Genomic DNA, 21,739 nt, shown 5'->3' with positions numbered 1-21,739 from the left:
TGGGATTACCAATGACGCGCGACCCACCCCCCTGTACCGAACCCCTGCCCCCACCAGCTCGTCACCCCATCTATCATTGATAGGACTCGCCCCAGGCTGCCACACGCTCTACGGTCTTCGTGGATATGAACCACTTACCTCCTTCCTTGCACTTACATTCTCTTTCCTTCCTTTCCCCCTCCCCCCCAACCAATCGTCCCCATCATCTCCCACCATCTGTCTCCTCAGGTCGGGCTGGGCACCTCCGTCTTCAAGACGGACGCACAGAAGACCTGCAGAGACCTCAATCACTCACTAACTCACTCGCCAACCAAACCAACATGAGCCGAAAGGCTGCCGTTGGCTCACAGCCAGACATCACCGTTCATGTGCACGCAGCAGGTCGGTCACCACTGGCCTCGGGCCTTCACGTCATCAACAAGTAGCCACTGACCATCCCCACAGATCCGATTCCATCATCTCTCATTGGCCTCATCCGTTCCTTTTATGCGAAGGAGACCAATCGTGATGGCCGGCCCGCCAAACGCCAGAAAACCGATGCTGCCGGCCCCGAGTCCGTCACCATCGTTCGGGAGCAGCTCGTGATAGAAAGGACAAATGCCCATCAGCCTCTGGATTTCACATCCTGTCATATTTCCGGTGTCCAGTCTCAGCTTCGGTTCTGCTTGGCTGCCTCGGATGCCAAGGCAAATCCCGCGTACTCTTACATCTTCACAGTCTCTGCGAGATCACCATCCAAGGGTGGCAACTTCTGCATTGCTTTCCCACTCAAGACAAAGGATGTGCCAGATCGTCTCGCAGCAATTCTCTCAGCACGCGACGTCTTGTGGTCTGACCCTGGCACCCAAGATGCCATCTGGCTAAATGCAGACGTTCGTCTCGGTGCAGATGATGGCACCACTGTACTCACATTTGACTTTCAAGTTCACTGGAATGTTAGCACCTCGGTCTTTGCGACAGTATTTTCCCCGTATCAACGGAAATTCAGGAGACAGGTCTTGGCTGAGGCGTTCCCGGAATTTTTCACCCCCCCTGAGCAGGACCACCCAGACTCGTGCTCGCCTCAGATGTTTTACGAGGCAGCACACGTCCCCAATCAAAATTCCACTCCACCAGAGGACTTTACCATTGAAGGAATGAATGCGACACTGTATCCTTTCCAACGTCGAGCTGTACAATGGATGCTTCGTCGAGAGGGTGTCCAGTGGCAAACAGACGGAAATGTTAAGGACGTCGGCTTCGAACCCTTCGCTGCCCCAAGTGCGTTCACAGAGGTGCAAGATGCTGATGGCAAGGTCTGCTATATCAGCAAGCTCCTCGGAAAGGTCACCAAAGACCTGGCAGCATTTGCCGGATTGGAACAGAACTTTAGAGGGGGCATTCTCTCCGAGGAAATGGGTCTGGGAAAGACTGTTGAGATCTTGGCACTTTGCCTTCTCCACCGCCAACATGGCGAGCCTGTGGAGGCGTACGACTACTATCTTGGAGAGAAGGTCAGGTCGACTCCCGCCACTCTCATTGTTTGCCCATCGTCCTTGAAGAAGCAGTGGCTCTCAGAACTCAAAACGCACGCACCTGATCTGGACGTCATGGCATACAATGGTCTTAATCAGCATGTGCGGGAAGAGCAAAGCAGGGAGCGTGCGCTCATTGAAGACTTGGCTAGCCACGATGTGGTTGTGACTACGTATAATGTGTTGACCTCCGAGTTGGACTACGCGCTCGGTGAACCAGACAGAGCGAGGCGGAACCCCAGGAAGTACCACCGACCCAGGTCTCCACTAACACAACTATCTTGGTGGCGTGTCTGCCTTGACGAAGCTCAGATGATAGAGAGTGGTGTTTCAAAGGCGGCCACTCTGGCGCGGCTGCTTCCCCGCGTTCACGCTTGGGGCGTCACTGGAACTCCTGTGAAAGACAGTGTGGAGGACCTTCGAGGCTTGTTGTTGTTCTTGCGATACGAGCCTTTCGCATCGAATGTCGCGGCCTGGACTGCGCTGGTCAAATTCCATCAAGACGGCTTTCGACGACTCTTCAACCAGCTATCCCTGCGCCACTCGAAGCGGCTCGTGAGACACGAGATAGACATTCCTCCGCAGAAACGGTATGTAATTACGATGCCTTTTACCGCAGTCGAGGAACAGCACTACCAAACTCTATTCAGAGAAGTGGTTGAAGCCTGTGGTCTGGACCCACAGGGTGCGCCGATCCATGAAAACTGGGACCCAGAGGATCCCGGTGTGCTAGAGGGAATGAGAACCGCCTTGGATCGGCTGCGGCAAACCGCATTACATCCTGAAGTTGGACAACGAAATCGAAGAGCCCTAGGGCACAGAAGAGGCCCTATGCGCACCGTGGCAGAAGTTCTCGATGTCATGATCGAGCAGAGTGAGGTTTCCATACGTGCCGACCAGCGGGCGCTGCTGTCAGCTAAGTTGAGGAGAGGCCAATTGCTGGAGAACTCACCTCGTGTCAAGACCGCGCTCGATATTTGGAAAGGCGTCCTAGAGACCATTGACAATGTCGTACAAGAGGCACGGGAGAAACTCCAGTTCGAGATTGAAGTTGCCAAATCCTCTGGCAAAGAACGCATCACGGCAGAAGACGACGCCAACGATGAGGAATTGAACACAGGCCGTGCAGGAGAGGCCCGCAGGCGTTACCGATCAGCGCTGGAAATTCAGCACAAAGCCGTCTTCTTTTGTGCTAACGCGTACTATCAAATCAAAACTAACGAGGATATGACCGCGCCGGACTCGGACGAGTTCCGACGGCTTGAGGAATTGGAAGTCGAGAGTTACGATACTGCGAAGAAAATACGCCGAGAGATCCTTGATGAGAGCCGTCGAAAGGCGGAGAGGCTGATGAGGAAGATTTCTGATGCAGCTTCTAGACAGACCTTTGCAGTGATTCCGGAGTACAAAAGCGTCGACAAGCAGGGCATTGAGAGCCGGACAGTGGTCGAAGACTTGGCAATCCTCGCCGACGGCCTGAATGAGCAAGCCAATCAGCTCGATGACTGGCGCGAGCATGTTATCCAGCTTCTGCTCAAGGCTCTTGTGGACGAGGACGACGAGAATGAGATCACGGGTGACGAATATGAGGACTCGACCAAACTCATGGAAGAAATCGTGGTCTATATCCAGATCCTTCGGGCGGCCATTGCTGATCGTGAAGAAGCTATCACGGGCCAAACAAATGAGCTAGTCGAGCACGAGGCCAGGGTTTCACTCCAGCAAGCTTTCATCGGTGAAGGCCCATTCCCGGAGAAGGTGGTGGAGCTTTTCGCTGTGCGCGAGAAGATCAAGCCCAGGCCGAAAAAGGGGCAAGCAGATCTTCGCTCCCTGAGAGCCGTCGTGGCGAAGCTGCGTAATGCGACCGTCAAGCTGCGGCATGAGCTCGCGAACGGATCGAACCGTGTGAAGCTCGAACTAGAGATTGTCACAGAGCAGCTCAAGACCACGCAGAGGCAGCTTTCTGAGCAGCTCAAGGTTGTGCAGGCAATGAATTCAGAGCTGGACCTCTGTACCTCCACGATGAATGCGCGAGTCGATTTCTACCGTCAATTGCAGAACGTGTCGGACTCGGTCAAACCGTATGAAGGACCCTCTGGTGACGAGCAGATGAAGGTACTCATAGGTCAGGAAGAAGTGCTCGCGGACAAGCTGGAGGCTTCGAACGCGAAGCACAGGTATCGTAAGTTTCATTTCTCTGTTTCCGACTTCATGTTCTGCTTCATCCCCCCCCTAAAGGTAGAAGTCTTGCCGCGAGACTTCATTTCCTGTCAACCATGACGTTAGGCATCACGACTGACGGTGATCTAGTTATCCATCTCAAGGAAATGGATGCCAAAGACGGTGACCAGCGGTTCTGTATCATCTGCCGAGAAAACTTCACGCTTGGTGTTCTGACTGTCTGTGGCCATCAATTTTGTAAAGATTGTATCACGCTTTGGTTCAGGGCACATCGCAACTGTCCAGTATGCAAAAAGCATCTGAACAACTCCAGCCTTCATGACATCACTCTGAAACCACAAGAACTCAGGGTTCATTCAGATTCAACAACAGCCTCGCCAAAGAAGTCTGCCGAAAGTCCCAAACAAAACGGCACCACGTCAGCCAAAAAGTCTGTGATCTACAGCGAATTTAGTGCCGACAAGTTAGCCGAGATCAAAGACATTGACCTCGACGGGCCAGCGTTTACGACCAAAGTAGACAATCTTGTGCGGCATCTACTATGGTTGCGGGAGTCAGACCCGGGAGCCAAATCCATCATCTTCTCTCAATATTCCGACTTCCTGAACGTGCTCAGGTTGGCATTCCAACGATACCGAATCGGCTTCACCTCGTTTGATAAGACAAACGGCGCCACGGAATTCAAGGAGAATGACTCGATCGAGTGCTTCTTACTGCACGCCCGGGCACATTCGAGCGGGCTCAATCTGGTCAATGCCAGTCATGTTTTCCTCTGCGAGCCGCTCATCAACACCGCGCTAGAGCTACAGGCCATCGCGCGAGTGCACCGTATCGGGCAGGACCAGGAGACAACCGTCTGGCTTTACATTATAGACGGCACTGTTGAGGAGTCCATCTACAACCTATCGGTCCGGAGACGTATGGCCCATATTGGCGACAACACACGGGCACATGGAAAGGGCAAATCCACAGAGGTCACTCCGGAGCCCGGTGACGAAGCGATCGAGGCGGCCAACTCGATGGAGTTGGAGCACGCCAGGTTGTCGAAGCTGATGCGTAAGGGCAAGGCGGCCGGCGAGGCGGTTGACAAGGGAGACCTGTGGGAATGTCTCTTCGGGCACCTCACCCTCGGCAACTCGGTGAACGGCACTGGCGGTGCTAAGGAGCCCGGCCCTGCTATTCGGGGCTTCCTTGCTGCCGAGGCTGCGGAGCAGAGGCGAGGAGAGGCAAGCGAGGAGGGGCCTTTGCGCCTTGTCAATGGACTGTAATATCTGCAATACGACCTGCATGGAAATGATGCCGGTCTATATAATGCCTCCCTGGCTGGAGATCAACCCCCGGCTCCCTAGTAATGAGATAGAAGATGTACGGCTCCTCGTCCTAAAGGGCATCTTTACGTGAGAAGGTTGCCCGTTGATAAGTAGGAAAGAAGCTTTGTCTTGGTTCCTCAACATGCGCTGCTGGGAAAATAACAAATGTACACGCTTTGGTAATGCGGTCCGAGCAGCACGGTTATGATGACCTAGGCAGGTACAACATGGCTGTGCTACAATTTTCCGTATGCAAGGCGCTTCCAGCCACCGACTCGACCTGGTAGAGAAGGAGAGACATCTCGGCAAAGTTCGGCATGAGCCGTGGGCCCCTTCGAAGTTAGGAGACTCCCGAGTCGGAGTAACTAGCTGTCTACCTGACTCGATCGCCCGCACACGGTTAGGGAACATTTGGTTAAACTAGCTTGGAGACCAAGAACCTTCAAAGCAGAACTTGGGACTCCCTGTGGGTATAGGAATTGAAAGTAGCCATGATACAGTGCGTCATAAGAACCTGTCAGCTCTGGATAGCAACTAGTCTGTCCGCGGAAGAAGCCGAAGGTGGGTAAGACAGGAACAAGCTCTTCTTCGAAACTGAAGGCGCACATCCTGTGTGTGAATGTGAAGCCTTGGAGTTGCCCAAAGGACTGCCACTAGGATGGAGCCTGATAAGTCACGAAGTAGGACCAACGACTGATTGCATGCCAAGACAGGTACAAGCACATGAACAATTCAGCCTGCATTGAGCAGAGCCTTATCACGCCTACTGTTTTGGAAGGCCACATCGAGACACAAACCGGGAAACAAAAGCCGTAAGCGCTTGTGCCCGTTATGGATGTACGGTGCGCGCACGAGTGCGACCACTCACGTGCCGATCCGCATACATACTACGCACTTTCTGTGAGCCGGTGATGTCTCATCTTAGCACAGGCTGGCTGCGGTACAATGGCTGGGCTTGCCCTCACGTTGTGGCCATCCAGGCTGCTGCGCACACGCCCACAACATCTAGCATGTGACGAGGCTCTGGGCCCCGGGGGCAGCTTCCCTTCGGTTTATATACATCCTTTGTCCTCGCTGCGTGGAGGGGCTCCTCGCCTGCTCAGACATCTCAATCGTCTCCTCTCCAGCTCTGTGAACGAAATCTTCCGGACACTTCAAGTTTCCCCTCAAAATGGCGAATCCTGCCGAGGCGAATACCGCGAGGCATCACGGCATCGACTTCTTCGGCTCCAAGGTCGGGGGCGGCCAGGTGAACGAATACAACTACACTGATATCCCCAGCAAGCTTCTGTTCTGGGACCTCTTCTACGTGTTCTACTATGGGTGGTCGCTGCCGCTCATCATCAGGCCCCTGAGGCCGCGGGAGGGGAATCACTTTGACGAGCTGGCGTGGGGCTGGGGGAACGCATACTGCGTCATGGTTCACACGATCCTGATCGTCATGCAGCTTGCGTTCCTCATGTGTATCCCGGTGGCATTCTTCATCCCGCCTTGGGTAACGGCGATGTTCGTCGGGGTCTTTTGGGCCGTGAACCTGCTCCTCTGCTGGACGCTCAATGGCTCTCACATGACGTATAAGTCTGACCCGAAATACACTGCGGGGAGGGAGATACATGAACACGAAGAATGGCTGTACATCAACGGCGTCGCTACTGGGCAATACTGGCTCAAAAGCAACCTGAACAGGCTGGCACTTACGTTTGGAAGGCCAGTCTTGGGCATCCACAATTCAACGTGAGTGCCGCTTGCCTGTTATCCAACCCCGAGCATTTATCCAACTAACATGACACTGAAGGTATGGGATCATCTTTGACCTACTGGAATGTATAGTGCAACGCACGTTCGGCTACCCTACCAAGGACATACGCCGGTGCTACGTGGAGGTGAAGAGGGCATTGTCCAAGGAGAAGAACACCAAGGTCGTGTTCATCCTTCACTCCCAAGGGGGCATCGAGGGCAGCGCCATCATCGACTGGCTCCTCCAGGAGCTTCCGCAGAACCTCCTGTCGAAGCTCGAGGTCTACACCTTTGGCTGCGCCGCCAACCACTTCAACAACCCATTCCGCAGCGCCGCAGCGGAAGCCGAGGCAGACAGGAAGCCCCTCGCCGCTGCCGTCGACGCGGCCCTCGGCCTGCCAGCAACGACGCAGTCCCTCCCCAAGCCGATCGACGCCAAGCCCCCTCAAGACAACAGGCACAACCCACCGCCGACGCCGCCGACACCGTCCTCGCCCGTGCTGATGACGACGCCACCCGCCTCGCCCGGCGCGCTGGCGGGCCGCGAGACGGGCAGCCGGAACCCGGCCGCGCTGAGCGGCAGTGCCATCGGCCACATCGAGCACTACTGCCACTCGACCGACTTCGTAGCGCTCTGGGGCGTGCTGCACTTCAAGGCGGCGAGCGCGGCCGACCCCGCGGCGCCTGTGTTCGCCGGCCGCGCCTTCAGCCGCGCCGCCGCCCGCGGCATGGAGGGCCACCTGCTCTGCCAGCACTACCTGAACGCGATGTTCCCCCTGGAGAGGGATGCCCGGACTGGGGAGCTGGTGGGGTGTGCCGAGACCAATGCCTTTATGGAGGGTGAGGTCACTGTCGGCACGAATGGGGAGGAGGCGCGTGGTTCCGGCGGTACCAACGGCGACGGTGGCGAGGAGCAGCAGCAGCAGCAGCCTGGCCCGCCCGGCTTCGGCATGTTGGGCCGTGGCGAGAAGGAGACCATGACGCGAAAGGTGAAAGAGCTAAGCCGGCTGTGGCAGTACCGCAATGGGAGAAGCCCTGGGATGAATGTGTAATTAGTTTACTGCCAGTCGAGATTCGAGAGGAGGCATCCTTGGCCCTCTGTTTGGAATCAAAAGAGGAGCATTGTGGTGGAAATGTCAAGGTTTGATCTTTGCTTAGACAGATTCTATTCTGCACTCTGAGGTTGGACATACAGAGGGATGAAGCCGAAGTAGAAAGATGTTTGCCCCGAAGCGTCTGTGCAATAGTTTACAACTCCTTTAAAGGAGAGTAGGTTCGTTTCTAATCTCCATACATATATAACGTATGTGCAGTGGTAAACGCTTAAGACCCTCCTATAAGAGAATATAAGCCATAGGAGGTCCAAGATTAGATAAATACTTTTGCGGACGGGTCGCTTCTGATACTTCACGGAGCGGGCTAAAGCACCCGTCTGCTGCCTACAACATGATGGGGGCAACCGTTGCTGATCTCCATTCTTGACACATCGAAACTTAAAAGCCATAAACGACCAGCAGGCGTTGAAGTAGTGCGCCAAAATCAAATTTTCGTGGGATTATTAACCCGTGGGAAGGTCTAATCAATAACGGGTCACCAAAGGGCCTATGCCCATCAGTATGCTCCTCCTCCGTGTGATGGCTGCGCAATTGCTGACCTGCGCGCGCACACATAGGCCAAAAGGCCTACAATAAACAACTAGTCGTCGGTCATTCACCAGTACCTACAGCCATACCGTCACATTACCTCCCCAAAGGCCCTGCTTGAGCTTTAAGGCAGTATAATTATAGTGTTTTAAACCTAAAGCCATGAGGGGATGAATAATATATGCCTATGAATTTTAGATTGTGATTACGACTGACTGCATGTGTCAGGCCCACAGCGTAAAAGCACCCCTATAAGCATTCCTGCTGACGCTTCAATGTGCGCCTTTGTGAATTGTCTATTGCACTGATAAGACGCCGCTTGCGTCGGGTGTCGTCCGTCAGCGGGTGCGCGCCGGAGTCATTGCCAATAACAGTTGTCGCCACCCGACCCCAAGCGGAGCATGCATTAGACCCTCCCACCTGCAGCACAATAGCGGCAGAGCGGCAAGCAGCCAAGCAGCATCACAGCTGGCACATGCGAAGACTGGAAAGGTGGAGGCATTTACGGAGCATGGGGCTTGCTAGCGGAACGCGATAGGCCAGAGGGGAGCCACTCAAGCGCTGGCTGCCACCCCATTCTACCCATCCTCTCGAGCTCTTCCACAGCCCATAGGCCCGGTCCCGCAGCCTGAGAGTTGGTCATCTGGTGGACAGCGTTTGTGAGAGGAGCCAAGCAAGATAAATAGGCCACGTGCCCTGCGGCAGGATAATGTGAACTCCCTCTTCCCCCTCTCCTCCATCAACTCAGCTTTCCGAAAAACTCTCAAGTCAACGTCAAACCCACGCAACAGGAATACCCTTGCTTTATAAACCACTCAGAATGTGCGGAGACAACTGTTCCTGCGGCTCCAGCTGCTCCTGCAGCTCCTGCCCTGTCCACAAGAAGTAAACTTAGATTGGTCGTCATCACATTGTCGGGGTAGGTAATCGGGGAGAACCAGGCGGCGGCGTTTGTGAGGGAATCCTGACTCATACTCTAGGACAGAATGGTCTGGTCTCATTGGAAGGATATCGGCGGCAGAAAGGCATCAGGACAGAATGAAATCGAGCGTCTGATAGGGTGACTTTCCTATCTAGCTTGGGCGGGAGCACAATGAATCTGCCTTCGGGGTCCAAGATTGGCTGCATGCTCGCCTGAACGGACACAGCCTCAGGCGACCTCTCCTAGTACCTATGACTATCTAGCATCACCAAATTCCGATACAGCCTTGCTAGGCCAGCTGATTTCATTGATTTACAGGTGTTGTTGTGTCTCCCTCCACTGTAGACTGGTAGTTGGCCGAGCTTCTGCTGTTCAGGGAGCTGTTTGGAAGAGGTGATTTCTGTACACAGTCTCCACTATTCAAGACCGATTTCGCCGCCCCCGCTCAGTGGCAGAGAGTAACACTAGTGCCTAGCCTCATGTGCGTCGTTGTACCCATCGTTTTTTGTAATAAAGCCAAATATTGACCTCATTATGAACCCTGGGAGCCCCGTGCAGTACTACAGTACATATGGGCGTTGATTTATTGGCGAGGATCCTGTTTACCTGGCCTATCCGAGTAAGAACATTTGGCTAGTAGGTCTGCGAACAGGGACGATCAGCAAGGTGTTGTAGTATCGCACCTGACATCTACTAATAGTACAGACCGCATACCAGGGCGCACATGGTACCTAGGCATGTGTGATACCTCCAGCTGTAGAACCGTGCTGGCCACAGCTCCATAGCATTTGACGCAGGCAGAATGTTACGTTGATACTCAAAAGGCCATGCTCGCAGCAATCAGAACGACATGCTTGCACGCGGAGATCAACATCAAAGGAACAAGTCATGTGCTGCCAACGTAGACCATACCCAGGTACTACTACTGCCCGTCAGCGCAAGGGAACGAGGAGAAAAGACATACCTAGGCCGTGTAAAGATATCCGACTGACTTTTAGACTCGAAAAGAATTCGCTTGGGATTAGTCAAACTATCATCGTCACCTGGGCACGTACGCAAAGTACCTAGGTAGTATGGGAGGAGGACCAATCGCTCTTTGCATACGGATATGATGAGGTCTCTCCTTTCGAGCCGCACCGTCTCTACCTAGAAATGCCGATGCCAATGCTGTGCTCTGCCTCATACTTGGATCTGCATGTTAATTATGTGAGGCCTGACAAGGAACCAGGCAAACGGCGAGGGCACTGGCGAGGTGATAGGCCGAATAAGTTAACTGGTATTATGTGCCCAAAGTTGGAAAACGAACGAGTGATAGAAACAGCATGCCGACTCCAGATAGGTACATACTGAAACACATTATAGCTAGTGATTCTCATGCTGTCTCACTTGATTCCTATGCATTGAGAAAAACAATTTGTGGGTTGCCAGTGAATGCATAACCCCAGGCTTCGCAGAAACAGGCCATCCTGTACGAGAGTCTTTTATGCTGACTGCTTGTTCCAGCTTGAAGATGCCGTGGGCCATCGCACCTGTTCATTGTCATACCTTCTTTGATTCATAACACTGCAGACTCATAGACTGTACTAACCCCGTTATGAGCCAACCCATCACACATACAGAAGCTGCCCTAAAGTGTGAGCGTGCCAAGAGTCTGGCCCACACAAGGCTCCAATGGCGAAGGAGGTCGTCTCCTGTCTCCTTGCCCTCCACGGGCAACCACCCCCTCACCACCTATACGTTCTGCCCCGGCAGGGACCAGCAGGGACGAGCCAGCGCACCTGGCTGGGCGGTGGAGGTGGCCCTCAGCACAACTCAACATGCCGACATATGCCTAACTATCTTTGCAGATGAACTGTATATATAGCAGGGTTCTCCCAGAGGATCAAGACGTATAGCAACCACACGAAATCGTAATGGTGAGCCCCGCTGATGGAGAGCAAGTCAACGTAAGCCACATAAACATGACGGCAGTGATTTCAACAACTAGATACTGCGTAGACGATAGGGTTTCCTCCGAGGAAGGCGCAGCGGTGGTAAGGAAGAGGAGCTAGAGAAGTCGAGGATTCGACAGAAAAACCCTCGGGGCTGGGAGGATCTCCAAGTGACCTAGCAGTGGTACCTACACAAAGAGTCAATACTAGAAGGGAGCCGAGCCCTGGCAAGGGACTATCCCGGGACAGCGAGAGGCAGGCACGGAAAGAATGCCAGCCAGAAACACGAGACAAGTGGGAGGTGATGGCCATTTGGGTATTGTGATTCTTGATTTCGTGAGGCGTCAGGACGGCCCGGGACACGGTCATCACCATGCCAAGTTCTCGCCCGAATATATCTGCATTCCGCAAGACCGGCAGTTATACCGGCCCCCGATTAAAATAACCCCAATGACCACCACCTCTCCCAACAGGCTTCGAAGGGGCTTCGACAGGGCTTCTCGATCCTCCTCCCTCGTTATCGCGGTGACGAGACCTAGTGACGCTCAGTTCTCTCAAATCGCAGGGGACGAAAGACCAATCACGCATGCAACCGGCAATCCCGAAAGCTTTTTTTTTTGTTTGGACAAGATTTCATCTTTTCTCCCAGCATGCTCATTTGTTTTGAGGTGATAAGTCCCTATCGAGGACCCAGAAGTTTGACGGGCAAGCCAGCTAAAAGTTTCCTGCTACCCGTCGCGGATGAATATGTGATGCCCCCCGACCATTGACCACCACGCGCCGATCTAAGACCAAACGGAAAAAGCACACAAAAGAGGTTGGTTGTACGGAGGCCGTCTAGTATCCGTAAGCCTCGAGGGCCTTGACCGTCTTCTCATCGACCTTGGCGTTCTTCTTGCCCTCGGCGAGTTGTCGGCGGGCGGCCTTCTTGCGCTCGTAGTAGGCAGCTCCCTTGGCCTTTCTGCGCTCCTCCAGCCTAGATGGTTGTCAGTAAAGGGCCTCCACGGCTTCCATTGGCGTCTTGATCCCCCGCCTCTGTGCAGCGTAGCCCAGAGTCGTGAGCATCAAGACCTCGAGCAGAACGCACCTCTCAACAACATCCTGGTACTTCCAGCCAACCTCGTGGCTCAGACGGCCGACAGTGCAGTACTTGCGGCCGGGCTGCAGCCGCAGAACGCGGAGAGCCTGGGGAACGACCATCTTCTTGACCTTGTCGTAGGGAGGAGGAACACCCTCGAAGACCTTGAGGCGCTCAAGGGCGGCGGCGCCACGGGCGGTCTTGTGAGGAATCATACCGCGGACGGCCTTGTAGAAGATACGCGAGGGAGCGCGGAAGTGGAAGGGACCTGCCAGCAGGGTCAGACATGTTGATTGACGGCGAGACAGCGTTGTCGCGTCTCATCGGAAGGGGGAATGCTCACCACCGCGGGTGGGGTTGTATCGGGTCATCTTGCGGAGGTAGGCGTGGTACTTGACTGTATCCATATCGTCAGCTTGCGTCTGTGTCTCGTCCCCATGGTGTGTGTCGGGTGGATCTCGATCCAGGGAGGTCGTGTGTCGTGCGTCGGGTTGGGCTACGTACGCTTAGCACGGAAGAACTCTCCGGAGATGTTCAGGGCCTCGGTGCGGACGACGACGATCTTCTGGCCGTTAAGCAGCTGCTTAGCGACAATGCTGGCCAGACGGCCCAGAAGGTGGCCCTTGCCATCGATGACGACCTGTGTAAGGCAGAGACAGTCAGTATCGTGGACTGTGGGATGATTTGTGAATCGTGAGGCAGTCCCCGCCGCCCAGGCCTTGAGGGTTGGTCGCATAGTCGTGTGTTCCTCCTCTTGTCTGGCTGGCTTTCATCGAGCCGAGTCCGTCTCGTTTGCTGGCAGCAGCCCGGTAGTGCATCGCAGCCAGTCCCATCGTGTCCTATCATGGTTCTCCGTGTCCCAGGCGACATTTGGCGGCAGGGTGACGGCGGGGCCTCGTCCGGTTGACAGAGTTGGGGGATTGGGGATTGTACTCACGACCTGCTCGAAGGAGGACATTTTGAATGTGTGTCGACGTCGTCACGAAGGGAACTGTGGAAGGGGAGACGAGGGAATCAACGTTTGCTCAGGAAGAAACTGAGCTGCCAGTTGGGTCGCCCTGTGAAGTTAGTATTCGTGGGTGGATGGGTTGGGATGGGTCAACACACACGCTTTCGTACCGGTCTCTGGCTGTAGGTCGCAGGGCGAAAATTGGGAATCGACCACAACCAACTTTTCGCCCAGTCGGTTGGGGACTGTACGGGACTGCCATTGGCTGGAGCCCGCTATCCTGCTTAGTAAGGGCCTGGTGACTAGGGCAGGCGCGACACACGTGATCCGGGGTGGAAGGAGCGACCGGGGGGTCCGTCGCGGGTGGGCACGGATTAGAACCCGCTTTTCAAACGACCGCGGCTACGACTTGTACAAGGTGACATGCCTGTCCATACCCAGTAGATTGTTGTTGTTCTTATTGCATTTCCTGTAGGGACTGGAAGGTCTGTTGGAAACTTGGATAGCTGGCACCTGCCCGTATGTTTCCATGTTTCGCTGCCTCGGGAGAACCGCCCCCATGCCGGGAATTTATCTGGCAACATGTCGATGAGTGGAAACTGGTGGGATGGGTAATAGACAATACACTTCCAAGGTTGTTAGAACGCAATCTGGTCATGTCTGCACGGTCCAAAATAATGCACGCATTTCTATGAAGACCCCCATCGAGTCGCGACCAGATCGAGCACCCTCCGCTGGTAACGGACTGGTCAACGCTGATCCTCCACACCCGCCCAACGTCTTCCAGATTTCCGAATAAGAAAGGCTATGCTATCTCCGTGCCTCAGCCCACCCACCAGCAAGAATCTCGGTCTTTTAAGATATCCACCGTACGCGAAGGAGACGCTGATATAGTAGGAAAAGCAGCTGCCCAACCGTCCGCATGTGGTGCTCCGAAATACACCAACATCGACTCTGCGGGTTGTTGTGACGGCAGGCGAACCGGGATTTCGGTGCTTGCCGCGCCAGAGTAGAGAGCCGTCTTACAAATCTATCAAAACAACAAGTGTGTGGAACCGCCAGTCTATCCATGCCCACTTAGTCATGAAATGCACGCTGCAGCCGAAACCAAATCGAGCAGGCCGCAACCAATGCCAGCCAGGAAACGCATGTGAGCAGCTGCAAAGTTTGCTCGTTGTCACTTTGATTTGAGCTGACTTCCGCCGTCGTACTTCGCGACGCTCAGGACCCCTTCGCATCGTCAAGTCCCTTGAGAACATCCTGGACCATGCGCACGAGCTCCTTCCTCTTGGCCCGCGCATCCTCGTCACCATTTGTCTCAACCTCGTCCAGCTTTAGCAACACCTGCTGCATGACCGTCTCCGACAGTTTGCGGTGCTCATCTTCGCTCTTCTTTGCGTCCGACGGAGGGTTCGCAGTGTACTGCAGGCAGAGCGGCAGCAGCTGCGTGGTGAAGTGTGACTTGATGGTGTTGAGCTTGTCGATTGGTCCACCCGGCGCCGCGGCCGCGCCGCCGCCCGAGACGCCCGAAGCCGGAGACTGCGGTCTGCTCGAGCCGGCGCCGTCGTTCCTCGGGACCTCGAGATTACTGTCGCGGGGGCTGGTGCTGCTTCTATCCTTCTTCTTGCTTCTCCTCTTCTTGCCACTCTTGGACTTCCTGGGCCGGCCACCGTCGGCGTCCTTGTCCACGACGACAACCTCTTCGCTGCTCTCCGTGCTCGAGTCGTCGTCGCCGTCCGGGAAAACGACCATGATCTCACTGTTGTTCTTGACGCCAAACTCACATATTGGCTCGTCATCGATCTTCAGCTGGCGGCCCTTGTACAGCAGCTTTATCTTGCGGGCTTTCCGGTCCGACAGCTTCATGACCATCTGCGCCCGCTCCCGTACGTCGCCCACCAGCAGCTTGCCGTCGCCGATGCTATACGCGGGGAAGTGTTCCGGGTAGGTGACGCCCTTGCTCTTGATGAGCAGGATGTCGTCCTCGTCGATCACCAAGGAGGGGCCGCCGGCCGAGCGTGTGTTGTAGTGTCGGCTCCTGTCCACCGGCTCCCTCTTGTAGTCCCTTCCTTCCACGCCATGATTCTCCAGGTCCTCAGACGTGATATAGCTGTAATCCTCGTCTGTCACCGCAGGCACACCATCTCTTCCCAAGCTCGAATTGAAGGGCGAGAGGCCACCTCGGTCACGGCCTGACCAGCCATACCGAGACATCTTCTTCCCGCTGGCGTCCTTGCCCTTGTCCGTCCTGGAAGAGGTCGACTTGGCGTAGACAGTGGGTATCGCGCCGAGCACTAGGGCGGCGGCTGCGCTGCTGTAGAGGATGGTCGGGTTGAGACCTGTAGTTGACTCAATATACTGGGAGGCGCTGTCGATGGTCGTCTGGACGGAGGGCGGTAGTTGATTGACCAGGTTGGAGGTTAGGTTTGCAATGTGCCCGGCGATTTGGGCGGCACCTGAGGATGCCAGGGTTGAGGATCCGGAAGCCACCTTGGGCAACTGTTACGATGGTCCTTAAAAGGACACTGGCCGGACGTCGGGAGAAAGGGGGGATGAGAGGGGTTGGGCGCGCAAGAAAAGAATGCGCTCGAAGGATTTGGACCAGGAAAAAGATCGCTGGATGCAGTGACTGGAGATGTGTTACCTGGCAGTGGCGGCGAATGGTACTGTGTAGAATGTTGGCTGCGTGCTTGATTCCACGTCCCAGAGCCCGAGTCGAACGAAGTTGATGCGCCCAAGTGGGGTCGATGCCGTAATGCAGGCCGGCGTCCCGGTTCAATGTGGCCGGGACTAAGAACACGTAGAGGACCCAAGATCGTATTGGGCCGGCAGGTAAACGACCAATATTGGGGGGAAAATTCGTAACGTCAGGAACTGATTGACCGCAAAGGGCAGTATCGTTGTCGGTAGTCACAAAAACTGAGTTTGCTGGGTTCACCTGGGATGCTTGATTCGGCAATCGGACAGTCGAAAAGAAATGTCGGTGCTCGAAGCTGGCGGTCAAAAAAGGCGAACGGGATTATTGGGATGAGGCTGCGGGCTCCTGGCTCCAACGTGTGGCCAATTGCCCAGACGCCAAGCCAACCCGTCGTGCTTGGGGGAGGCGGCACACCTGATCTCTGTTCAGGGTTAGGACTGCGGATCCGTGCAACTGCTAGTGCCTGCTTTGGGGGAAGGAGGCCGGAGCGGCACAGGCGAGCAGACTTCTCTACCTTTTAAAGGATCAAGGGAAGATCAAGTGAAGAAGCGCTAGGTACCTAGGTAGTTATTAAATCCAAACGACCTGGACACGATCTGTGAGAGCTTGTCTGGGTGACACATTGGTCAAAAAGAGCAGCGTCATGGTGGTTACGCCGAGTACAGACGCAAGCTCTCATGACTTGGGGGTCACTAATAAGCTCGACACCGTCTCGATTCCCACAAGGAGCATGGACAGGTCATGTCTCGCTTCGTCTCGAGACGACTGGTGACAAACTGCTCAAGCCTAGCTCAGCTGTGCGCCTGCAGAATGATCGTCGGTCCGGGGACAAGGTGTATCCAAAGTGGTCCAAACCTGCAAATCGAACCCATTGGCTGGCTGCCCTTCCGCAGACCAACAAGCACACTGTAGACGCCTAGCCGGCTGCAGGAAACATCATGGAAGATCAGCAGCCAACGTGTGGCCAACTCTCCCCACGAAGCCGTCCTGCCAGTATACAACAGCTACCCTGGGCAGAAACAGGCCATAAATCGCAGTACCCACCGCCCTGGGCCTGAGGCGAGGGTTCCCAATCGACTCGCAATCTGGTGTTTTGATAGCGGGCCAGATATGCCATTCTAATCAGTACAGCTGGTGGGGAGGGAGCATTACGTCATTCACAAGTCTCCGTTTCGGAGATGAAATCTGATGGTACAGAAGTACGGTGCTCCGGTACCTCCTGGTTGCCATAGGGAAGAAAGAGGTGCGAAGCACCCTCCTCCACCATAAAGAACCTTGCTTTAAGAAATATTGAGAGCCTCGGATGGTCTACACTACTTGCCCCGGACCTGAACAAGATACTGTACACTTACATACAGTTCGATGGCACGCAGCAATCTGAAGTGGAACTCCATGTACGTCTTTGAGATGCTACGGTGGGGCCGAGCAACAAAAATAGAGCCAGACTAAAAGCCGAGGGAACGTTCCAAGGGCTGGCAGCTGCCGGCAAACGACGTACCCGTTTCTGCTCTGTCCGGGTGGTGACAAATCCACAAACGGTGATCGCATTGCGACATGCACATTGCCTCCCTCACCCGTGTCATAGCTCCGACCTGCCGAATACCTGCATAGGGTGTTTGCCTCGATATAAAACTCCAAAGCCCCTCCTTGCTCGCCCCCACCGGTTGAACCACCCACCCACCGATCAACAACCCCTCCAACAGTAAATGTCCTTTCTGCGCAGATTCTTCTCCGGATTTGCATCACCTCCGATCACAATGGAAGCAGCAAAGACCAAGGCCCAGTCGCTCATCGACGAGAACGCCGTCATGGTGTTCTCCAAGAGCTACTGCCCTTACTGCCGTGCCAGCAAGAAGACCCTGCAGAGCGCTGGTGCCCAGTTCAAGGTGTATGAGCTGAACGAGGAGAGTCAGTACAACCACCCTTTCCCCTCTCCCCATAAAAATGCCTCGCTGCCGACCTGTGAGCCCTTTGGGAATGTCGAGGGGAGACAAGATAGGACAAGAGGGGCTGAAGGCGAAACAAAACGGCTGACCATGGCGGTCTCTGGACACGCAACAGGTGACGGCAGCGCCATTCAGGATGCCCTCGAGGAGCTCTACGGCCAGCGCACCGTCCCCAACATCTTCTTTGGCAAGAAGCACATTGGCGGTAACTCGGACCTGGAGGCGCTTGGCGGCAACCTCAAGACGAAGCTGCAGGAGGTCGGCGGTCTTGCGTAAGGGCTATTCATTCCTGTTTCTGGCGTGATTACAAACACAGACGCGGAACATCATGCTTTCTTAGAGGACAACCTTGCGATTGACAGCCTCGTGACGGATAGGAGGGCGAGCCTGTGACGATTACGCGATGCCGCTTGTGGGGAAGGCTTTGGAGGCGGATAGACTCGATGCTGGGCACACTTTCGAGACACACCTTTACGAAAATGATTGCTCCCACCTCGCGCAAGACATTCCGGAACGTGCAATGTGACTGATTGTCAGACCTCGGACTCTTTTCTGCGTGGACGCGTACCGTGCAAGGTGACCATGTGCGTGTGCATATGCTTGTGATATGGGATTGTATACCACCACCGTGACCTCTAATTTCGTGGATCATAACACTTGGGTCGCCACTGTGCCAACGGGACGCTCCACGAATTCCAGGATGCCGTCGACAATGCTCGTCTTTGCCTCCTCGCTAGCGACCTTTTTGCCGCCGAGGTAGTTCATCCAAAGGGCCCGCGATATCCTCTCGTCCTTCACGGTGCCGATCAGCTCCCTGCCGCCGGACTTGCCCTCGTCGTACACCAGCGTGAGCTTGCCGGCCCTGTCGCGCAGCATCAGGAGCTCCTTCTGCTTGGGCACCTTGCCCCTGTTGAAGATGCGCTTGAACTCCCTCATTGCCTCGCCGAACTCCTCGTCCTTGGCCTTGCCCTCGTGTGCCTGGATTGCGCGCACGAACCCATCCCGCAGGTGGTGGAAGTCGGTGTCGCGCACAGGCACCACGCGCACCATGCTCCTCGCCGGGATGCCGGAGCGGAGGAACTCGTCCCAGATCTGCTCGCCCTCGACAGGGTCCATCAGCTTCTTGCGCAGGTCGCCCTTCTCCGAGGCCACGAGCGTCGAGGCGATCGGGTTGATCTTGCGCACCAGGCGCTGCTGCAGCTCGGCAATGTCCTGCGTCGCGACGTAGAAGCCCAACACGTACACGTTGATGCCCAGGAACGAGACGGACCGCGTCCCCAGCCCCACGAGTGTGTACTCGGTCCCGGTTGCCACGGATGGCGGCACGATCAGTGCAGGCGCCATGGGCCCGCTGCCGTTGGACCCGTCCGGCTGTGGGCTCGCCCGCCCAAATTCGGGGAGCTCCACCGTCCTGGGGAATTCGGGGACGTAGCTGTTGCCGGTGGGGACGACCTCGCGGCCGTTCTCGTCGTGCTTGACCACCTTGCGCTTGGGGTCGTTGAGGGGGTCGCCGGCGGGCAGGGACGAGTCGAGCTGCGTGGCACCACCACCGCAGCGGGCTGCAGACTCCTCACGCATCTTCTGGCTGATCTTCCAGCAGACGTAGATGATGGATATTACGCCGGCGACGACGCCTGCTCTGAGGGCCTGCTGGCGGGTGTGGTGGTACTCGGCATACTGGGAGGCGAGGCGGTTGACGTTGAGGGTGTCAAGCTCGGCGCGGCGGGAGGGCCTCTCGCGCGACCCGGTCATCAGGCCTCGGCGGATCGTGTGCGAGCATCGCGGGCAGACTGGGGCTCCACTGGCTGGCGTGAGCAAGGGGCGACGCACCAGGCCGCGCGGGAGGGCCTGGCGGATCATGCTGGACATGTGGGCGGTGGGCGGTGGTGTCGGCTCTTTGGTGGTCTAGTCGAAGATTTGCTGTCGGAAAAACATGCAGCGGTGGTCATCTACGGTCCACTGCGCTTTGGGTCAGTGAACTCGATCATCACGTTGATGGAAGCTCGGCGTGGTATAATAATGCCCCTCCCATTATCGCATAAAACGGAGCTGCCCAGTGCTGTGGATCTACATAATTGCGTCATTGGTTTGCGAGTAGAGGGGTCCAAGAAGACTAGGGAGAATAAGCATCTGGCGAGGACAAGGTTTATCTGATCCTGCGTGATGCACCCGCGCCCTTGGGTTCCACCACCTGGCCGCCTGGGTGCGCAGCATTTGGCATTTTGGAAGCTTGGAGGCTTGGTTGATGACGGCACCGTCGGCAGTGAGTTCCGAGGTGGCAGGAGGTGGCAGGAGTGTGTGTTCTATTGTTGTATGTGGTAACGGCTGCAGCAATCTGACTCCTGAGCAATCCGGGCAATCCAACCGGGCCCGGGCCTAGACTCTAGACAGACCAGGCCGGGCCAGGCCAGGCCAGCGGGCCTCAAGGAACCAACTGCCAACTGCCCTGTCTGTCTGTGTACGGAGTGTTCCGTACTGCATGCGTGGGTGAGTCCATCTTCAAAATGCAACCCCTACTTCAATGCAGCCGTGAGGTCGGTAACTTCTACCCCTTTTCTGTTGTTCCCTTGGTGAAAACCCATTCGATGAGGAACTCGGTCCAAGACGACGGTCAGGGGAGAGAAGGGGGGAGGAGGGGAGCGTCCAACCTGCCAGCCCTGCCGAGTTGCAGCACGGAGTACTCCACAGGCATCACGTAGACGAGAAGTGCACTGTAAATTGCCCCAGCCCGTGCAAGATTGCAATGCGCGTGGCCGTGTCACGTCGTTCATGCCGCCACCTGCATTCGTTTTGGCCTGGGAGCTGTGGCCCCTGATCCGGTCTGTTGCCTCAAGGGGTGGCAGGGCCCGCATTGTGAGACGCCGCCGCCGCATGGGACTGGGGGCGCCGGGGGTGCTGCTGCTGCTGCTGCTGCTGCTGCTGCTACTGTCTGTCGCTTGAGCAACCGGCACAGAGACAGCAACCGAGACGATACTCCGTACATACATGGTAGCATCGTGGCCCAGCCGTGCAGTAGGCTGGGAGCAGAAGCAATCCCCAAACCAAGGTTGGAAGGTTGTTGCTATTATAATTGGCAGGCGCCGCCGGCTGCGTGTTGGCGTGTTGGCGTGGCAGCATGGCAGCGTGGCAGTGGGAGGGAGCACAGCGATCAGGGTTGTCCCAGGTCACTGCGCCCTCGTCAGTCACGGATCGACCCGCATGGTCTCGGCACCCTCCAGTCGCAGCCAGCCAGCCCAGCCCAGCCCAGCCCAGCAGCCCCAGCCTGCCTGCCTGCCAACCTCCTGCACTGCTCGTTCTCTCTCTGCTCTCCATGGCTGTCAGTCTGTCAGTGCAGCAGTTTGGCATCAGGGGCCCCTTGGTAATCTAATCTAGACGTCACACTGGAAGAACCGTATTCTGCATCTGCATCTGCTCCTGCCTTTGTTGCCTTTGTCTCCCCAACCGGTTGTCACACCCCCTCCCAGCACCCCCCGTAAGACCCGCCTTTCCCTCTTGGTCCGTCCAGACTCATCCAGACAGCCACACCAGCGTATCCGTACTATACATACATACAGCCGCAAGCGCCTGCGCCTGCGCCTGCGCCTACTACTATGTAGTATGTCCGGCACTGGAGTTCAGTAGACCGTCCGTCAGTCACCCTTGATCCAGCCTCCGCATCTCGAGTCCCAGGGGCTTCCATGATCAACCCCGTCCGAGCCGCTTGTCTGCCAATATTGACTCGGCCGACATGCCGCCTTTTCGGCTTGGTTAACCACAGCACATGACACTTCTTTGTCCACCAATCCTGTCCTGAAGGCTGTTTCATCCGCCAGTGGCCGTGTGGTTCATCG

At 55.9% G+C, this 21,739-nt stretch overlaps 6 protein-coding genes across 6 annotated transcripts; 3 read left to right on the top strand and 3 right to left on the bottom strand.

Moving 5' to 3' along the window:
- Positions 1 to 161: 161 nt before the first annotated feature.
- Positions 162 to 5,193, top strand: KVR01_010727 (uncharacterized protein). Its single transcript, XM_044786808.1, has 3 exons — positions 162 to 381; positions 445 to 3,696; positions 3,825 to 5,193. The coding sequence occupies exons 1-3, from the start codon at positions 321 to 323 to the stop codon at positions 4,961 to 4,963; spliced, it is 4,452 nt and encodes a 1,483-aa protein (XP_044639874.1). The 5' UTR covers positions 162 to 320; the 3' UTR covers positions 4,964 to 5,193.
- Positions 5,194 to 5,900: 707 nt separating this feature from the next.
- Positions 5,901 to 7,936, top strand: KVR01_010884 (uncharacterized protein). Its single transcript, XM_044781829.1, has 2 exons — positions 5,901 to 6,739; positions 6,801 to 7,936. Exons 1-2 carry the CDS (start codon positions 6,177 to 6,179, stop codon positions 7,792 to 7,794), a joined length of 1,557 nt encoding a protein of 518 aa, XP_044640031.1. The 5' UTR covers positions 5,901 to 6,176; the 3' UTR covers positions 7,795 to 7,936.
- Positions 7,937 to 10,575: 2,639 nt separating this feature from the next.
- Positions 10,576 to 13,639, bottom strand: KVR01_010860 (uncharacterized protein). The gene is made up of 6 exons (XM_044790877.1): positions 13,424 to 13,639; positions 13,254 to 13,374; positions 12,821 to 12,956; positions 12,660 to 12,713; positions 12,326 to 12,584; positions 10,576 to 12,214 (listed from the first exon to the last, which is right to left on the bottom strand). The coding sequence occupies exons 2-6, from the start codon at positions 13,272 to 13,274 to the stop codon at positions 12,076 to 12,078; spliced, it is 609 nt and encodes a 202-aa protein (XP_044640007.1). The 5' UTR covers positions 13,275 to 13,374; positions 13,424 to 13,639; the 3' UTR covers positions 10,576 to 12,075.
- Positions 13,640 to 14,486: 847 nt separating this feature from the next.
- On the bottom strand, positions 14,487 to 17,193 carry KVR01_010916 (uncharacterized protein; the record flags this gene model as incomplete). Its single annotated transcript, XM_044783902.1, has 4 exons — positions 14,487 to 15,764; positions 15,910 to 16,055; positions 16,204 to 16,477; positions 17,116 to 17,193. 4 exons carry the CDS (start codon positions 17,191 to 17,193, stop codon positions 14,487 to 14,489), a joined length of 1,776 nt encoding a protein of 591 aa, XP_044640063.1.
- KVR01_010783 (uncharacterized protein) lies at positions 16,966 to 20,833 on the top strand. The gene is made up of 2 exons (XM_044784657.1): positions 16,966 to 17,871; positions 18,025 to 20,833. The coding sequence occupies exons 1-2, from the start codon at positions 17,670 to 17,672 to the stop codon at positions 18,183 to 18,185; spliced, it is 363 nt and encodes a 120-aa protein (XP_044639930.1). The 5' UTR covers positions 16,966 to 17,669; the 3' UTR covers positions 18,186 to 20,833.
- KVR01_010938 (uncharacterized protein) lies at positions 18,558 to 19,778 on the bottom strand (the record flags this gene model as incomplete). The annotated part of the gene is made up of 1 exon (XM_044791593.1): positions 18,558 to 19,778. The coding sequence occupies one exon, from the start codon at positions 19,776 to 19,778 to the stop codon at positions 18,558 to 18,560; it is 1,221 nt and encodes a 406-aa protein (XP_044640085.1).
- Positions 20,834 to 21,739: the final 906 nt, after the last annotated feature.

The sequence above is a fragment of the Diaporthe batatas genome (genome assembly GCF_019321695.1).
Source record: "Diaporthe batatas strain CRI 302-4 chromosome Unknown Contig00014, whole genome shotgun sequence".
In the NCBI taxonomy this organism is placed as follows: domain Eukaryota; kingdom Fungi; phylum Ascomycota; class Sordariomycetes; order Diaporthales; family Diaporthaceae; genus Diaporthe; species Diaporthe batatas.
The sequence above is the reverse complement of the archived record's forward strand: the minus strand, read 5'-3'. Positions and strand labels throughout refer to the sequence as shown.